The sequence below is a fragment of the Ochotona princeps genome, chromosome 24 (assembly GCF_030435755.1).
Source record: "Ochotona princeps isolate mOchPri1 chromosome 24, mOchPri1.hap1, whole genome shotgun sequence".
Classification (NCBI taxonomy): domain Eukaryota; kingdom Metazoa; phylum Chordata; class Mammalia; order Lagomorpha; family Ochotonidae; genus Ochotona; species Ochotona princeps.
In genome coordinates, this window is record NC_080855.1 from 21,555,219 (window position 1) to 21,569,407 (window position 14,189).

At 47.4% G+C, this 14,189-nt stretch overlaps 1 protein-coding gene across 2 annotated transcripts in view; it reads left to right on the forward strand.

Annotated features, from left to right (window-relative positions):
• Positions 1–14,189, forward strand: part of PRKCB (protein kinase C beta) — a 292,330-nt gene that overhangs the window by 260,354 nt on the left and 17,787 nt on the right. For both annotated transcript variants that reach the window (XM_004586824.4, XM_004586823.4), the window contains exons 14-16: positions 810–890; positions 1,192–1,299; positions 6,009–6,149. In XM_004586824.4, the coding sequence (XP_004586881.2) occupies positions 810–890; positions 1,192–1,299; positions 6,009–6,149 (330 nt within the window). The remainder of the gene's footprint in view (positions 1–809; positions 891–1,191; positions 1,300–6,008; positions 6,150–14,189) is intronic.

The following is a 14,189-nucleotide window of genomic DNA, read 5'->3' on the forward strand; positions in this document are numbered from 1 at the left end:
TCAGAGTTACAAAAAGAGAGAGAGAAGAGAAAGACATCTTCCACCCATTGATTCGCTTGCTAGATGACTACGACAGCCAGAGCTTCAGTACACTGAAACCAGGAGTTTCATCTGCAGGGGCCCAAGCATTGGGCATTCTTCCACTGCTTTCCCAGACTGTTAACAGGGAGCTTTTTCAGTAGTGGAGCAGCCGGGATGTGAACTGGTACCCATTCGGGCAGGTGGCAGCTTCACCCACTACACCATGTTGCCAGTCCCACAAACGTTACTGCTTTTAAAGCTTTTTCATTTTTCATTTTGGCTAAAAACAAGGAAGCATATAGCATAAGATCTGCCATCCTCACCATTGCTGCAGTATTAACTTTCCAACATTTCTACTGGGCAGTTCAGTATTCACAGTATTGTGTACATGCTACTACTTTTAAAATGAATAAGATAGTGTTGTCCCTTTCAAATGCCATACTCATTGTTTTGAAATTTCAGTACAATAACACACCATACTCTTTGCTTCCAGATGGCAGTGTGACACCCGCAGGTGCTCATAGATACCTGTGTGAAGTGTGTCCATCAGTCTCCACCTAGCTAAGGCACAGAATAGCATAGGTGAGCACTGGCCTGCCCATGCACTCTGAGACACCACATCAGGGATGGTGAGCACCACTCTCATTTTTCACAACAGGCAGGCGATAGGCCAGTGTAGAACTCTCCCTCCCTCAGCCTACATGCTGTAAAGGAAGTGCGTGCGGAGTCTGTCTTTGGCTGCACCACGGACTGTGAGCCTTCCTGACCGAATGCCTCTTGTCTTCCAGATAATTGCATATCAGCCCTATGGGAAGTCTGTGGATTGGTGGGCCTTTGGAGTCCTGCTGTATGAAATGCTGGCTGGACAGGTAATTGAATTCTACATGATCTGTGAGGAAAGTCCTCCCCCAGCTCCATCCACATGCTTTCTGGGGAAGAAAATGGGGGCTTGGTACTGACGCATCAGTCTGTGGGCTTGACAGTGGCCTTTTTGGCCTTGGGGTTATCCAAGTCTGGTGGCTATTTTCCATGTCTTGTATTTAAGGACTCTAGGGGGTGGCCTCTCTGTGAGCCCCCCTTGGATCAATACCCGATTGACAGTTTGGGGTAAGTGCGGGGCAGGGTTCAAGCAAAGCTCCTTGTCCTCCTGCCTCTCCTTCTGTCCCACAGGCACCCTTTGAAGGGGAAGATGAGGATGAACTCTTCCAGTCCATCATGGAGCACAACGTGGCTTACCCCAAGTCCATGTCCAAGGAAGCAGTGGCCATCTGCAAAGGGGTGAGTAGGCATCTTCAATCTTGTGGCCAAGACCACCACATGCATGGATAATGTGGTGGGAAATGAAGACTGAACTGCAGTGCTCACTTGCCTTGCAAGAGCCCTGGCATGGAGCTGCTACGTCTCAGTGGAAAATGTGCTTCTTTTTTCTTTTTCATTTTTTTTTTTAATTTGCACAAAGCACCATAGAGGCCTGCCTGTGACAGCATCTTGCTCCTGGCTGCCCTCCAGCCTCTGGCCCCACACCAGGAAATGCTGGTTGAATGACTAAGGGAGGAAGCACAGAGACTTTGGCCAAGAGCTCAAGAGCTGTATCCACGGAGAGGGGCACAAGAGGTCTTCGGCACACCTTGGACCTACCTTGCCTTGTATCACTGTATGTGTGCTTCAAGAGTACTAGCAGTTTGTTACTTGTTCTAAGAAAATATCTGGCAATATTGACTTGAAAGGGCTTTCTAGATGAACAGATCTAAATTCAGGTCTGTAAACCTCGTTTTCTCTTCACCATTAACATAAACAAGTGGCTGAAAGTACATCTATATTGTGCACCTGCAGTAAATGCTTACTGCACCTATAAAGCAAGCAGAGCACATGTGTGTAAGAGTTGTTTGTTATATACCTGACTTGTATGGAGCGAAGACACTTGTGGTGACCTGTGTGAGACCCTGTGTGATCCCCTCCTTTGAAGCCATCAGGGTGACTTGAAGTACTGTGTTAGAAGGTACAGCTCGAGGCAGGTGTGGGGTGTTGTGGGTAAAGACACTGCCTGAGATGCACACATCTCATGTTATAGTGCCTAAGATCAAATCCTGACTAACGCTTCTGATCTAGCTTCCCAGTAGGCCATGTAAGGGCTTGAGTTCCTGCCACCCGTTCCTAGGATGCTTTTCCTGGCTCCTGGCTTCAGCATGGCCCAGCCGCAGCCCCAGCTGTTGCAGGCATTTGGGAAGTGAACCAGTAAATTGTTTCTCTCTCTCTCTCACTGCCCCACCTCTGCCGTGAGTCTGCCTTGCAAATAAATAAACCTTTGATTTAATTTGTCAGACTCCAGAGATGAGGTCTGAGCTTCATTCAGTATTGTGAAATCATCTCTGTGGCTCAAAAACCAGTGCTTTTAAACATTTCATCCAAACGAGGTCATTTCTCTGATGGATATGTTAAAGCAGTGTGTGATCCAGGAGAATAAGGTCCAAGGAAGATGCCTTCAGAAAGCATCCGCTCTGAATGGTGCTGGTGTATTCTCAAGATCAGAACACGGCCATGCGTCAACATGTTCCCCATTGGAGCGTTTGAGTACATGAGGCTGCTGATCCTGGGTTCTTGGATCATCTTGACCATGTCCCACCAGCCCCACTTTTTCAGGCCCTCAATCCAGTGCCATTCAGAGCTGGTTGAGGGTGAAGGAAAGAGCCGGAATGGTCAGGCAGGCCAACCTGAGGGTATGGCCCAGGTTACCATAGCTGAGCCAGCTCTGCAGCCAGAAGCACCTTGTCATACCACCTAAATTTCCAATCTCTGTGACACACCTAAGGTCTTCATTTCAGCTTTATAGGCCGAGATGCAAATCTTCCTGGGGGAATCACATGTGAATTAGTTCCGGTCTTCAGCATCTTGAACTGAAACAGCTGAAAATGTGTTCTTTGAGGGCATGAGGCGAAAAGAGGAAACATGAACAGGGAAGGGAGGCCGAGGCTTCAGCAGAACCTATAGGAGAAAGAAGGCCTGGGCTGTGGCTCTGCAGACCCTGTAGGCATTGTGTTGGGGGAGGGGAGAGCAAGGTCACACACAGCGCTCCAGCATTTGGAGATTGGGAGGTTGCCCGCTAACAGGGAACTTTCCAGTTGCTCTTGAGAAAACAGACCTTGCCATGTTGGCCTGTTCTTCCTGCACCATCGCTGCAGGTGGGTTAGAAACCGCCACCCCGTTTAGGTGGGCCTCTCCAGTTTGCAGGGATGTCCCTCTAGCTCAGTTCTGTCTGGGTTCAGCTCCTGGTCCAGGTGTGCAAAGCCATGTGAATAGGGCGATGCTGTTCAGCCTCTTCTGTGGATGAGCGATCAGCATGGCCCTCCACACAGGGATCTTTGAGAATCCCCGTGAGTAAATTGCCACAGGCTCCGCAGAGCAGAGCCCTGCGCTATGCATCAGAGCCCGGGGACTATTGCTATGACAATGACACTAGTGTAGGCACTGGTATTAGCATGCCAGGCTCCTCTTGGCATGTGAGTTTGTGTCCCTTGAGCTAGGAAAAAAGATTTTAATGGGGGAATCTGGAAGCTCCAAAGACCCTTTGCAAATCTTGACCCTACTGCTTCCCAGGCACCTATTCTTGGGAAAATTTCTTTGGATCTCTGGGCTGTGTTTCTTTTTCTCTAAAAATGGACAGGTTCATTACATAGAGATTTTTGAAATTGTTCAGTGACCTAACGGAAGAGGAAGCTCTATGCGTGTCATTGGCAAACAGTAGGTACTCAATACAGGCTCGAGCCTCTCTTCCCTTTCACAAGCCTGCCCTGCCTGGACAGCTGGGGGGCTCTAAGTGGGTCATGGAGAAGAGATGATTTTCCAGGTCAGCTGCGTTCTGCTTCAGCTCCAATTAGCACTTTCCCTGGTAGAGCAGTCTCCTATTAATTCAGGACCCATAACCTTCAGGATTCACGGGGTTGACCCTCTTACTGTTGGGCTTGGGAACCTTTTGGAGTAGAGTGGGCTGAGGCCAGTGTGGGCTTGCTCTTCACGACGGATGCTCCAAGGAAGGGGTGATGTTCAAGTGAACAGCCAGCTGCTTCTTCCTGAACAGGCAGCCCCGGAGGGAAGCATCTGGGAGGTGATCAGAGATTGGAACAGTGATTAACTCCAGCTGTCTGAATGGCTCGGGGCAGCGCAGTGCAGAGTGCCGGAACTGGGCAGAGGCTGCGCCTGGGTGCTGGAAGTGCCTGCAGAGGCATTTCTTTGCCGGGCATCCCTCTGAAAACACAGAAATAAAGCGAGGCTTCTGCCAGCAAAAGGGCCTATGGAATGTTCATGGAAAATGGAATTACAAGATAAGTTTATTTTGGTGTCAGTTTTTAAATATATGCATCGTTTCGTCACAAAACACATTTTGATGAACTTTTAAAAACCCTCCCTCAAATGTGTGAATTTTAGGTTTTTTTGCACCAACATGAACTTATGTTTAATTCTACATTTTCCATGAACTTTCACAAGTTCTCTGGTATTATTATCAGTACTAACCAAAGCCTCATTGGCCTTTCTTTATTTTCATCTCAATCTCAGGGCTTGGCTTAGTCTTCTTGCCTTCTGTCAGCCATTTGTGGCTAGGCCAAGCCACCCATATCCCTGAGAAAACTATAGTCAGTAGTTAACAGTCAGCATCCTCCCTTTTCTCTACAAAGCCCAGGATGGGGGATACAAGGGTGGGATCAGCCGCAGCTCCACCTCTTGGTGTCGTTATGAGTTTGGTACCTATTTAATCTCTCTGCACATCAGCTACTTTGCCATATAATGTGGAAAAAAAATCACATACACACTTCAATGAGTTGTTGTGACTGGCAGCTAAAATCACGCCTGTAAATAAAGTAGCATCTTAGAACCCCAGTATTCACTTATTTTTCTCCCAGAAGGTGGACAGTGTGTTTGAAAGGCTTGTTCTTATGAAAGTGAGTGCTGATTATCTTATTAAGGAGGAAACAGGTTAAACTAAAATGTCCAACAGCATAGGTGGGAAGTTCTGGGCTGATCCCTCTCCCACAATCAGCAAATCCTGGACAAAACATGAGGCTCTGACATCGTTGGTTACCTGGCGATATCACAGACTGTGTGGTGACATTAGTAGGCTGCCTGGCGATGTAGTAGACTACCAGGTGTCACCTCTGAGGAGCTGCTGGCGTTTGTGTGTTCTGGTGGGTTTTTGCTTCCTCTTGTTGGCTTCTTTTCTAAATCACTAACTCTTCATCTCTGATCTCAGGGTGTTCGCTGACTCTGGAGATCAGAGATGTGTTTCTATGCTGCTTCGGGTTCTCTTACAAGAGGAAGCCTGCTGGATTTTTTTCCCCAGATCATCTATTCTCTTGTTATTTAGCATGGGCTCAGAGACCCAAGGATGGAGGGTTCTGATAATTAAGTAATTTGAACAGAACACCAAAGAAACCTCGGTGGAGTTTAGTAGAATATGAGATGCAAGGAAAATGAGCTGGGCTAGGTTTTGACTATTTAATGAGCTTTCAGAAAGTAATTATTTGTAACTTGGGTCCATTTGGCTAATATTTTCTCTTCTGTTTTGTCATTTTCACAAGTGCTTTACTGAGAAATGCAAATAGCGTCTGGAGGAAGATGGCCTTTGTCTTGGTCAAACTTAGTTTTCTCAGGGTAGGAAAAGAAAGTTTGAAATATTGAAACTGTCCTCATTAAGGACAGCAGTAATTGCATAAAACTCATTCATGAACCAAAAAGGACCATGTGGCATTTCAAAGTTTAGAGCCACATCCGGGCTTTGGTTTGAGTTAACGGCAAGGGATTTCTCTCTGGGAATGGAAAGCAATGAGTAGTGTTGTGGGATTTTCTATGAAAAAAACTTGGCTGGGAAATTCTTGCTGGGAGAAAAGCAAAAAACAAAAATCTGTTGAGATTCTTCCCATTTTCCTGTTGTATATCTCCCATGTCCTCTTCTGACCTTCACTAAAGCCAACTGTTTTTTTTCTCCTCTCTTGTAGCTGATGACCAAACACCCGGGCAAGCGTCTGGGTTGTGGACCTGAAGGTGAACGTGACATTAAAGAACATGCATTTTTCCGGTATATTGATTGGGAGAAACTTGAACGCAAGGAGATACAGCCTCCCTATAAGCCAAAAGCTGTAAGTAAACTGCTCTATCTGACTCCCAGGGCCCATTGCTCACTCTCCTGCTGTACCCGTGTGTGTTCTGACGTTGTGCAAAGGGCAGACGTCAGAACGTCTGCTTGAATGTGTCAGCAGGTGTTCCCGCTGATGTGCAAAGTCACTGTGTACAAAAATGGGGGATTCCCACGCACCCAAGCCTGGTCTCTGTAGATATGGGAATGGTGATTGGGTTTTGGGCTTGTATCAATTCAATTATTGGAATTGTCTCTTAGCTGGCAACTTTCTTGGGCATGGTTCTTGGGTGAGCAGAGTTCAGATCCATTTTTGGACTATGATAAAGAATCTAATTTTGCCCTCTTTCTTTCCCCCAATTCAACTGTGTCATTTTCGCTTTCTACTGACATTGAAAAGGTCACGTTGTTTATCTCAACAGTATTTAAATTTACTTCTGAAACATACACCACATCTGAGTCAGTAAATAAGATAGCAGGCAGTTCACCAGCCAGCTCCCACCTAAGCAAAGCAGAATGAAGCAGAGGCTGACATGACTGTAGACTCTTCTGGAGGCCCACGATGTAGACGTGGCTTTGCCATCACCTGTGTTGTGCAAGAACAACAGTCTCCCACCAGTCTCACTGCACAGTCCTGTGCCCAGGGGAGGGTTTCTGTCCCCGCAGAAATTCAGGGCCTGTGGAGGGAGTTGCAGTCAACACCAGGAAAGGATTTGCACCTGACTTAATCAGAAATGCAATTTGGCTGGGAGGATCTAAAATTAAATAGAACACAGACCCGGTGAGGTTTGATGTTGGTTTGTAGAACTACCAACAGAAGCTGAGAAACAGCACCTGCATGCCTGCCAACGTGGCAGGGTCTCTGTGTTAAGATACACAAGATGATAACTGGTCAAGACTATTGGTGCTAATGGCTTGAGTACTATGTGCTAGGCATGATGGTAAGGGGGCTGCTGCGTGTTACTGAAGAAGAAGTGGAAGTTCAGAGAGATTTAGACTTCTGTGCAAGGTCATTCAGCCAGCGTGTGATAACCGTGAGGTGCCATCGCAGGCCTCCTGAATGTGGGGGCAAAGGGCATGTAACTAAAGAGAGTCAGCCAGGGAACACCCACACCCTCTGCTGCTGCTGTAGCCCTTCCAGCCAAATGGTTAGCATCCCAGCTCTGCAGCAGCCTTGCTGAGGCCCGTTTATCTTAGGATGCTGCTTGGCAGAGAGGCCAGGTCCAGCCTGTGGTTCTTCCAGTTGTTGCGAACTGAGATAAGATAGCAAATATGCTGCCCAGAAGAACTTCCAGGGCTGCTGTCTCCATGGAGCACCCCCTCTCACCCATACGAGTGCCAGCTTCCCCTCAAATCCTTTGTCCCCACGCATCCCTGCCAAGCATGTCCCATGGGATGTCCCTTCCATGGGCCTCAGGTTCTCTAGGTCACCAGCCTCCATCTTAGAACACAGATGGGGGCTGGAGTACAAAGCTCCTGAGTGTGTCTGAACAGAGTGAATATAGTGAGTTGCACAGTTTATCATTCTAGAACTGGTGAACCATAACCAGTGTGTTGTCCTCTCTGATCCACTGTTTCATTACCTGCAATGACTGTCTCAGACAATCAGACCCACATCAGAGGGTCATTATGACCCTGAGAGACTCTGCAGGTGCCTGGGACCTCATCAACACTCTGGGAGAAATCATCATTATTTCTGCTGGTGGTGTTAAATATTAATAAAGTCTCCAGTGCAGGGTCTTTAAGGAGTGTTAGCAGTGCCGAATCCTGTCGCTGCAGTCTCTTAGGATGTCGGGTTGGGGAGGGACCCCCACTAGTAGCTCTTCTTTTATTGGAACATTTGGGGAAAATTAACAATAACCTGGAGGATAAAAGATTCAGGAAGCTAGCTACTTGGACATGGAACACACAACTCATTTGGTTTCTATGGGGCTGTAGATGAGGTTCCGAAATGGCGGCTATCCCCGTCTTCTTCCTTGGCCAAAGGAAAGATGTCAGTCTTGTCATCCCAACCATCACTGAACCCAGCAGACATTTGAGATTCGTTCCAGAGTTGTAGCACAGTGGTTTTCAAAGCGTGTGGTCCAGACCTATGATAGCAGTGCCACCTGGGACCTGCTCGCAGACCCCACCCCAGCCTTCCTGAGTCGGAGACAGTGGGAGTGGAACTCTGTGTTTTGTGCTTCACAAACCCTCCGTGTGCACTGATGCACACTCCTGGATGAGAGTCACTGCTTTGCAGCTCAGTATTGAGAGTTGAGATGGAGAGGCCGGAGAGCAGAGGAAGGTGGCAGAGAGAATAACTTGATGAGGCATAAGACACTGAGTGCGCCTTTTTCTAATCTGAGGGAGGTTGTGGAGGTGGCTTCCTGGATGGGTCACAGTCTCAGAAGGCTACGGAGGTCAGACCAACCACATGAAGGAAGGAAGGCAGGCAGGTAGGCTAGTGTAGGGAAATGGGGGCATGTCGGGCCAGGGAGAGATGAATGATAGAGAAAGCTCTGCTGGGGTTGCCCTCAGATGCTCAGCCTGTGCAGGTGCAAGCTCCGTGTGGCTCCAAGTTCATGGTTTTCATGAGAAATTGGAAGTCACGGATTTGTAGGTGAAATGCCACACTTGGCCCACGTATCAGCAGCACATTTTGAAAACCAGGACTTGGGGTACATTAAGCACCTCCATGTTCCACAGATGGCCAGTCGATGGTCAGTTTGTCACCTCCGGAGTCGTGTCAGGTTGACTTAACCTGCTCCTGGTGGCAGCAGTGAATGCTGAGGACAGCCCGTTCTGACTTACCCCTGCTAAAGTGCTAATGAGTGTAGAAGGTCTAGCCCTGTGTCCGGCTCACAGAAGAGGTTCGGGGAAAGGTAGCTGTTGTGTTGTTAGTGATATAAAGATGACAGTGTCTAGTAATTAGCAAGCAGACCCTTCAGCTGCTCTGCATCTTGGAGGATTTCCAGCTGACCAATGTCTGGAATCTCCTCGTGTGGGTTTGACAATGACTTTCAAACAATGGCAGCTGGGCTGGGCTAGGCTGTGCAAGGCAGGATGCTCAGCCACCAGTTTTAAGGGGAAGCAGCTCCTGCCCTCCATCTCCTGAGACTGAAGTGGAATACAGTCGTGCCTTGGTGTCTGCATGGCAGAACCCCTTGCAGATACCCAAGACTGCGGATGCCTAAGTCTGTTCTGTGAACTGTGCACCCCACTTGTGTACATCTTCTTGTGTTCCCGAAACCATCTCTGGATGACTTGCGACACCTAATATAACGTAAACACTATATCTGAACAGCTTATATTGCTTGGGGAATGATGATCACACCCCACCCACCAAAAAAAATCGATGTTCGATACAGGTGCAGTATTTTTTCGTGGCGATTTGGGCTCTGGGATTGATTGAATCTGTGGATATGGAACCCACAGATACAGTGAACACACTTCTTTGCTAATGGCCACACCTCCACAGACTTGATTCAGCCATTCAACATGTCGCTGCTTTGGGTGTCACAAATGCAGGCCTCAGAGCTTCTACTGCTCCTACCCCCAGGAGTTTCCGTTTCCCATTCCCTACCCTTTCTTATTGATCACCCTCTTCCTCAGGACCTTGGTGGTATATGCCTGTCCTGCCTTGTGGGATGTTAAAAGGCAAGCACCAATCCATCAGCCTGTCCAATTTCTGTGTGCTATTCACTAGAGTGCAGCGAGGAAGAAAATGCAAGGGACGATAACCGAGAATTACGTTCAAACATCAGTGAAGGGTGCTATTATTGGAGACTCATTAAAACTTTAAATGGGGTCTTACAGTTGTTCTCAGTGTCATCTTTTATTGTGGCAAGGACCTATTTGCAGTGTATTACTTGAAATTGTTCTGAAATACATTAGCCTTGGCATACACTGCACAGTGCAGGAGAAGCTGCCCCCTAGCTTCCCCACCGTAAGGTCCTCTCTGCCTTATTAAATTGTTGCAATGCCACCTTCTCCAGGAGGCTTTTCTTGATTCTTGAGTAGGGACTCACAACTACTCTATCAACAAACTCATTATCTCTTGTTATAATTATACACTGACTAGAAAGTCTTTTTCACTAGGCCATCAGATTGCCACGTTTTGCATGTCAAATCCCAGCGCCAACTACAAGACTGAACACCTAAGTAGGTGCACATTTTTGTTGGCTGAATGATTGAACCAGTCAATGGCAAGGAATACACTGGTGCTGTAATACACTGTAATGTAAGGAATACTGTATGGGTATAAGTTAGAGTGCAAGATGTTTTTCTTATGTACAGCGGGGTGTCTCAAATAAATTGGTTGTTGTGTAAGTTACTACTCTATTTATAAAGAGCTGTAATTTGGCTGCTGAGCTGCAGGCTGTCACCGCACCATGGGATTATTCAGTGTGCATGAGTAAAAGGCCTGAGGATGCAAGACATTGAGAGTGGTGAAGGCTGCAGTTCCCTTGCCACCCATCCTTAAAGGAGGCCAAGGCAGAGCTACCGGTGCCATGGTGCAACCTTAAACTCCAGTGTGTCCACACGACTCACTCAGGGATCTGGTTAAAATGTTGATTCTGATTCAGAATGATAGCCTGGGGTGGAGTCTATATTTCTCACAAGTTCCCAGGTGGTAGGGTGTTGCTGGACCACCGTCTCCACTCTGTGTAGCAGGGGTGGCTAACACATGATGCAACAGACCTGGTAGCTGAACAGAGAAGTCTGTTGTAGTCAGCACAGACTGTGTAGGTTCCATACAGTCTGATGAGGGCTTCAATGAAGGGGTATAGAAGTTTATGTTCAGAATGTTGTTGTTCCAACGTAGCAGGTTGTTGTGGATCTGTGTGTGGCGGGAGGGAGGTGATGATTCATGCAATGAGAGGATAGTGTATGGCTGAGTATGTGGTGTAGCAGTGGGTTGAGAAAGGTGTGTCCTGGTTCCATCCCTCTAGTGGGGACCTTACCAGATGCCAGATACAGCAGGGGTTGAGCTGAGGAATTATACTAGGTGTTGGGAACACTTGCCATAAAATAACAGAGGCCCTCCTCCCTGGGGCTTATATTCTAGAAAGAGCAGGGAAGTAATGGACTTGGAAACGAATGAAGTGTGCTGTGTTTTAGAAGCTGATGAGCATTTGGGGTGGGAGAAAAATGGTGAATGGAGATCAGGAGATCCACATAAGGAGAAATCCATTCTAAATGGAGTGGCTGGGGGAGTTCAGGGGGAAAGAGGCTTTTCAGCCAATATAGGAATACAGGGAAGAAAGGAGAAATCAAGTATATACCTGGTAGTGGTCCAGGCAGAGCTAACAAATGCAAAGGTCTTGGGGAGTGAGCTTACCCACCTGTTCATGAGAGAGCAGAGTGCAGTTGGCTGAATTCACTGGGAGAGAGTAATAGGATGTATGTTGTCTTTGGTTTCCACTCCACCTCAGGAGCAGAGAGAAAAAACATGACCTGATCCTTGCTGATTGTTCTGGGGACCGAGGTACAATTAGTAATGTGATTCTTATGTAATCCAGGCAAGAAGTGGCAGGGTCTTGGACAGGATGGAGATGTTTGCAAGCCTCAAGTTGTGGTCCCCAGTTCCTGGCCCCTTATTGGCACCCAGTAATTGGCCCTTGTGGACATGAAGGAGACGGTAAACTCAAGTCCCTTCAACTCCTTGCCTACTACAAGACTGAACACTTAATTTCTCCTTAAATAGAAAACATGGCAGTGCTGAGTGTGATCCTGGCAAAGTAGGAAGAGTTAATTGAAATCTGTGATGAGGAAGGCTTCTGTAGTTCACGGCGCCAGCTTGGAGGGCATCTGCGTTAACAGTCGTAGGTAGCTGTGCTGTGGATTGCGCATGGAACGTTCCAAAGGTTCGAGGGAAACATGCATCGTGAAGAACTAGGCATGGAGTGCAGCTTGTTTGCACCAAAATAAGTGTGTCTTTTAAGTTCACTTCCCATGAGCTTTCTGAGGTCTGTTGTACCTCTTCTTATCCATGTAAAGGAGGTGATGGTCTCGGAGGTTCCAGGGACTGCAGGCTGTGGTGAAGGAGCGTGGGTCTGGACGATCCAGTTCAGTGCTGTGCTGTAGCAGAGGGTGCACCGAAGCTACACTGTGGGGGAGCATGGATTACAGGATTTGTAGCCCATGGTGCAGTCACATCTAAGATGTGCTAGCATACGATGTTCAAGTTGAAGCTTGTGATTGAGATTTGGAGGGAATGCATGCATTATCAGGACTTGCCCAGGAAACCCAGTCTCCTTCCTCTAAGAGGTTCCAGCCGAGTCCACAATCCCTAACACCATTCACACCTCATACAGGGCTTGCCCTGGAGACAGGAAGGGACACAAGCCCAGGGCTCAGGCCTCCATCGTTTGGATCCACTGACACAGCTAGCAGCATAGAAACAGCAAGCAGAAGAGGGAAAGGAAAGCAAGTTGACCATAGGGACACCCTGCTCCCTTGCTCTCCAGGAAGTAAAAAGGCAGTAATCTCCCCCTGATGAATATGGCTCTGCTCTTCCCAAAATGCACTCTATCCTCTCTTCAGTAGTTCTAGAATCCGACTAACTTGATGGTCTAAGATATGACCAACAATCATCAATTCTCTCTGGACAATTAGGGGTATAGCTAAAGGGGACGTCTGTCCATATCAGAGTCTCAGGGCTCCATTCCCAGGTTCGACTCCTGACTCCATTGTCTTACTGAGGCAGGCCCTGGGAGGTAACAAGGGTGGCTCAAGTCGTTGGGTTCTTGCCACCTACACGGGAGACCTGGATTGAGTTCTAGGCTTCCGCCCAACCCAGTCCCAGCCACTGTGGGCATTTGGAGGGAACCACTGGGCATGAGCTCTTGCTCTGTCTGTCTTGCTGTGTCCCTACCTGTTCGATAAACAAATATTCCAAAAAGAAAGGGAGGGAGCGCACCTTTGCTTGCCTTCTTGCGTTGTCTTGTAGGCAGGTATTTAGTCCAGCGAGCATTTCTGCAATGTCACCCACGCCTTTGCTCCATCCCACCCTGGAGGTCAAGGCCTCACAGCGTCCCACCCCACCTGCATGACAGACTGATCATCCTCTCTGCCCTTGCTACCAGTCCTCATCTTCTCTTTGCTGAAAGCCCCGAGGTTATGAGACATCTGTGCATCAGGAGAACCTAGAAATCTTGCAGGCTAAAACATTTCCCACGGCCTTTGAGAATCTAACTTGAACTGCTCTAGAAGCTGAATCATACATCCAGGACTTGGTTTCTCGGTAATTCTGTCATCTGAAAGCATTGTTTATGGGGCTGAGGTCAAAAGTGTCAAGTACTGCTTTAATGAGCTGCGATTCTGTTCATGTGACATTCTTCTCCAAACCCAGTTGCCCTTTACACTGTATGAGTAAGAGTCTCTGTGTGTGTGTCTAAATGTGTGTGTTTGATGTGCTGACATTTCTGAATTGAAGCCAGAAAGCGTAACCTTTGTGTGTTTGCTATTAAAACTACAAATACAAGCCTTAAGAAAAGGATCTGATTTTTTTACTCCATATGATTTATTTAAGCATAGTCTCTAAGTCCCCTAAAGCTCCGAATACTCAAGAGAACAATCCCTTTTGGAAAGTCGTGATTCACAATAATTCGTTTAAAAAAAAAACACCCAAAAAACCTATTCAGTTACAACTGGAAACATATTACGTTCCTGACTATGCCAGACACTGTTGTCACTGCCTTCCATGAATCATTTTATTGAATTCTTACAACTCTAGGAGGCAGATGTCAGTGTCAGCCTGTTGCAGAAGAGGGACAGGTAGACAGCAAGGCATTTGCTCCAAGTCTGGCAGCCAGTTGGTGGTAGAGCCGGGACTTGAACCCTGGACTCCGCACAGCCCTAACCTCCATGGACAGATTAGGAGAGGCATCTGAAGCCCGTGGCAAGCCCTGAGATTGCACTGACAGGAGAGAGAACCATGGTAACACCCTCTAATGGTGCCTGTTACATAACAGAAAAAAAAGACTGGGTGTTCTTAGGATTCAAATGATTTAAAATTTATTTTAAAATATTGCAACAAACAAGTAGCATATTCACACCT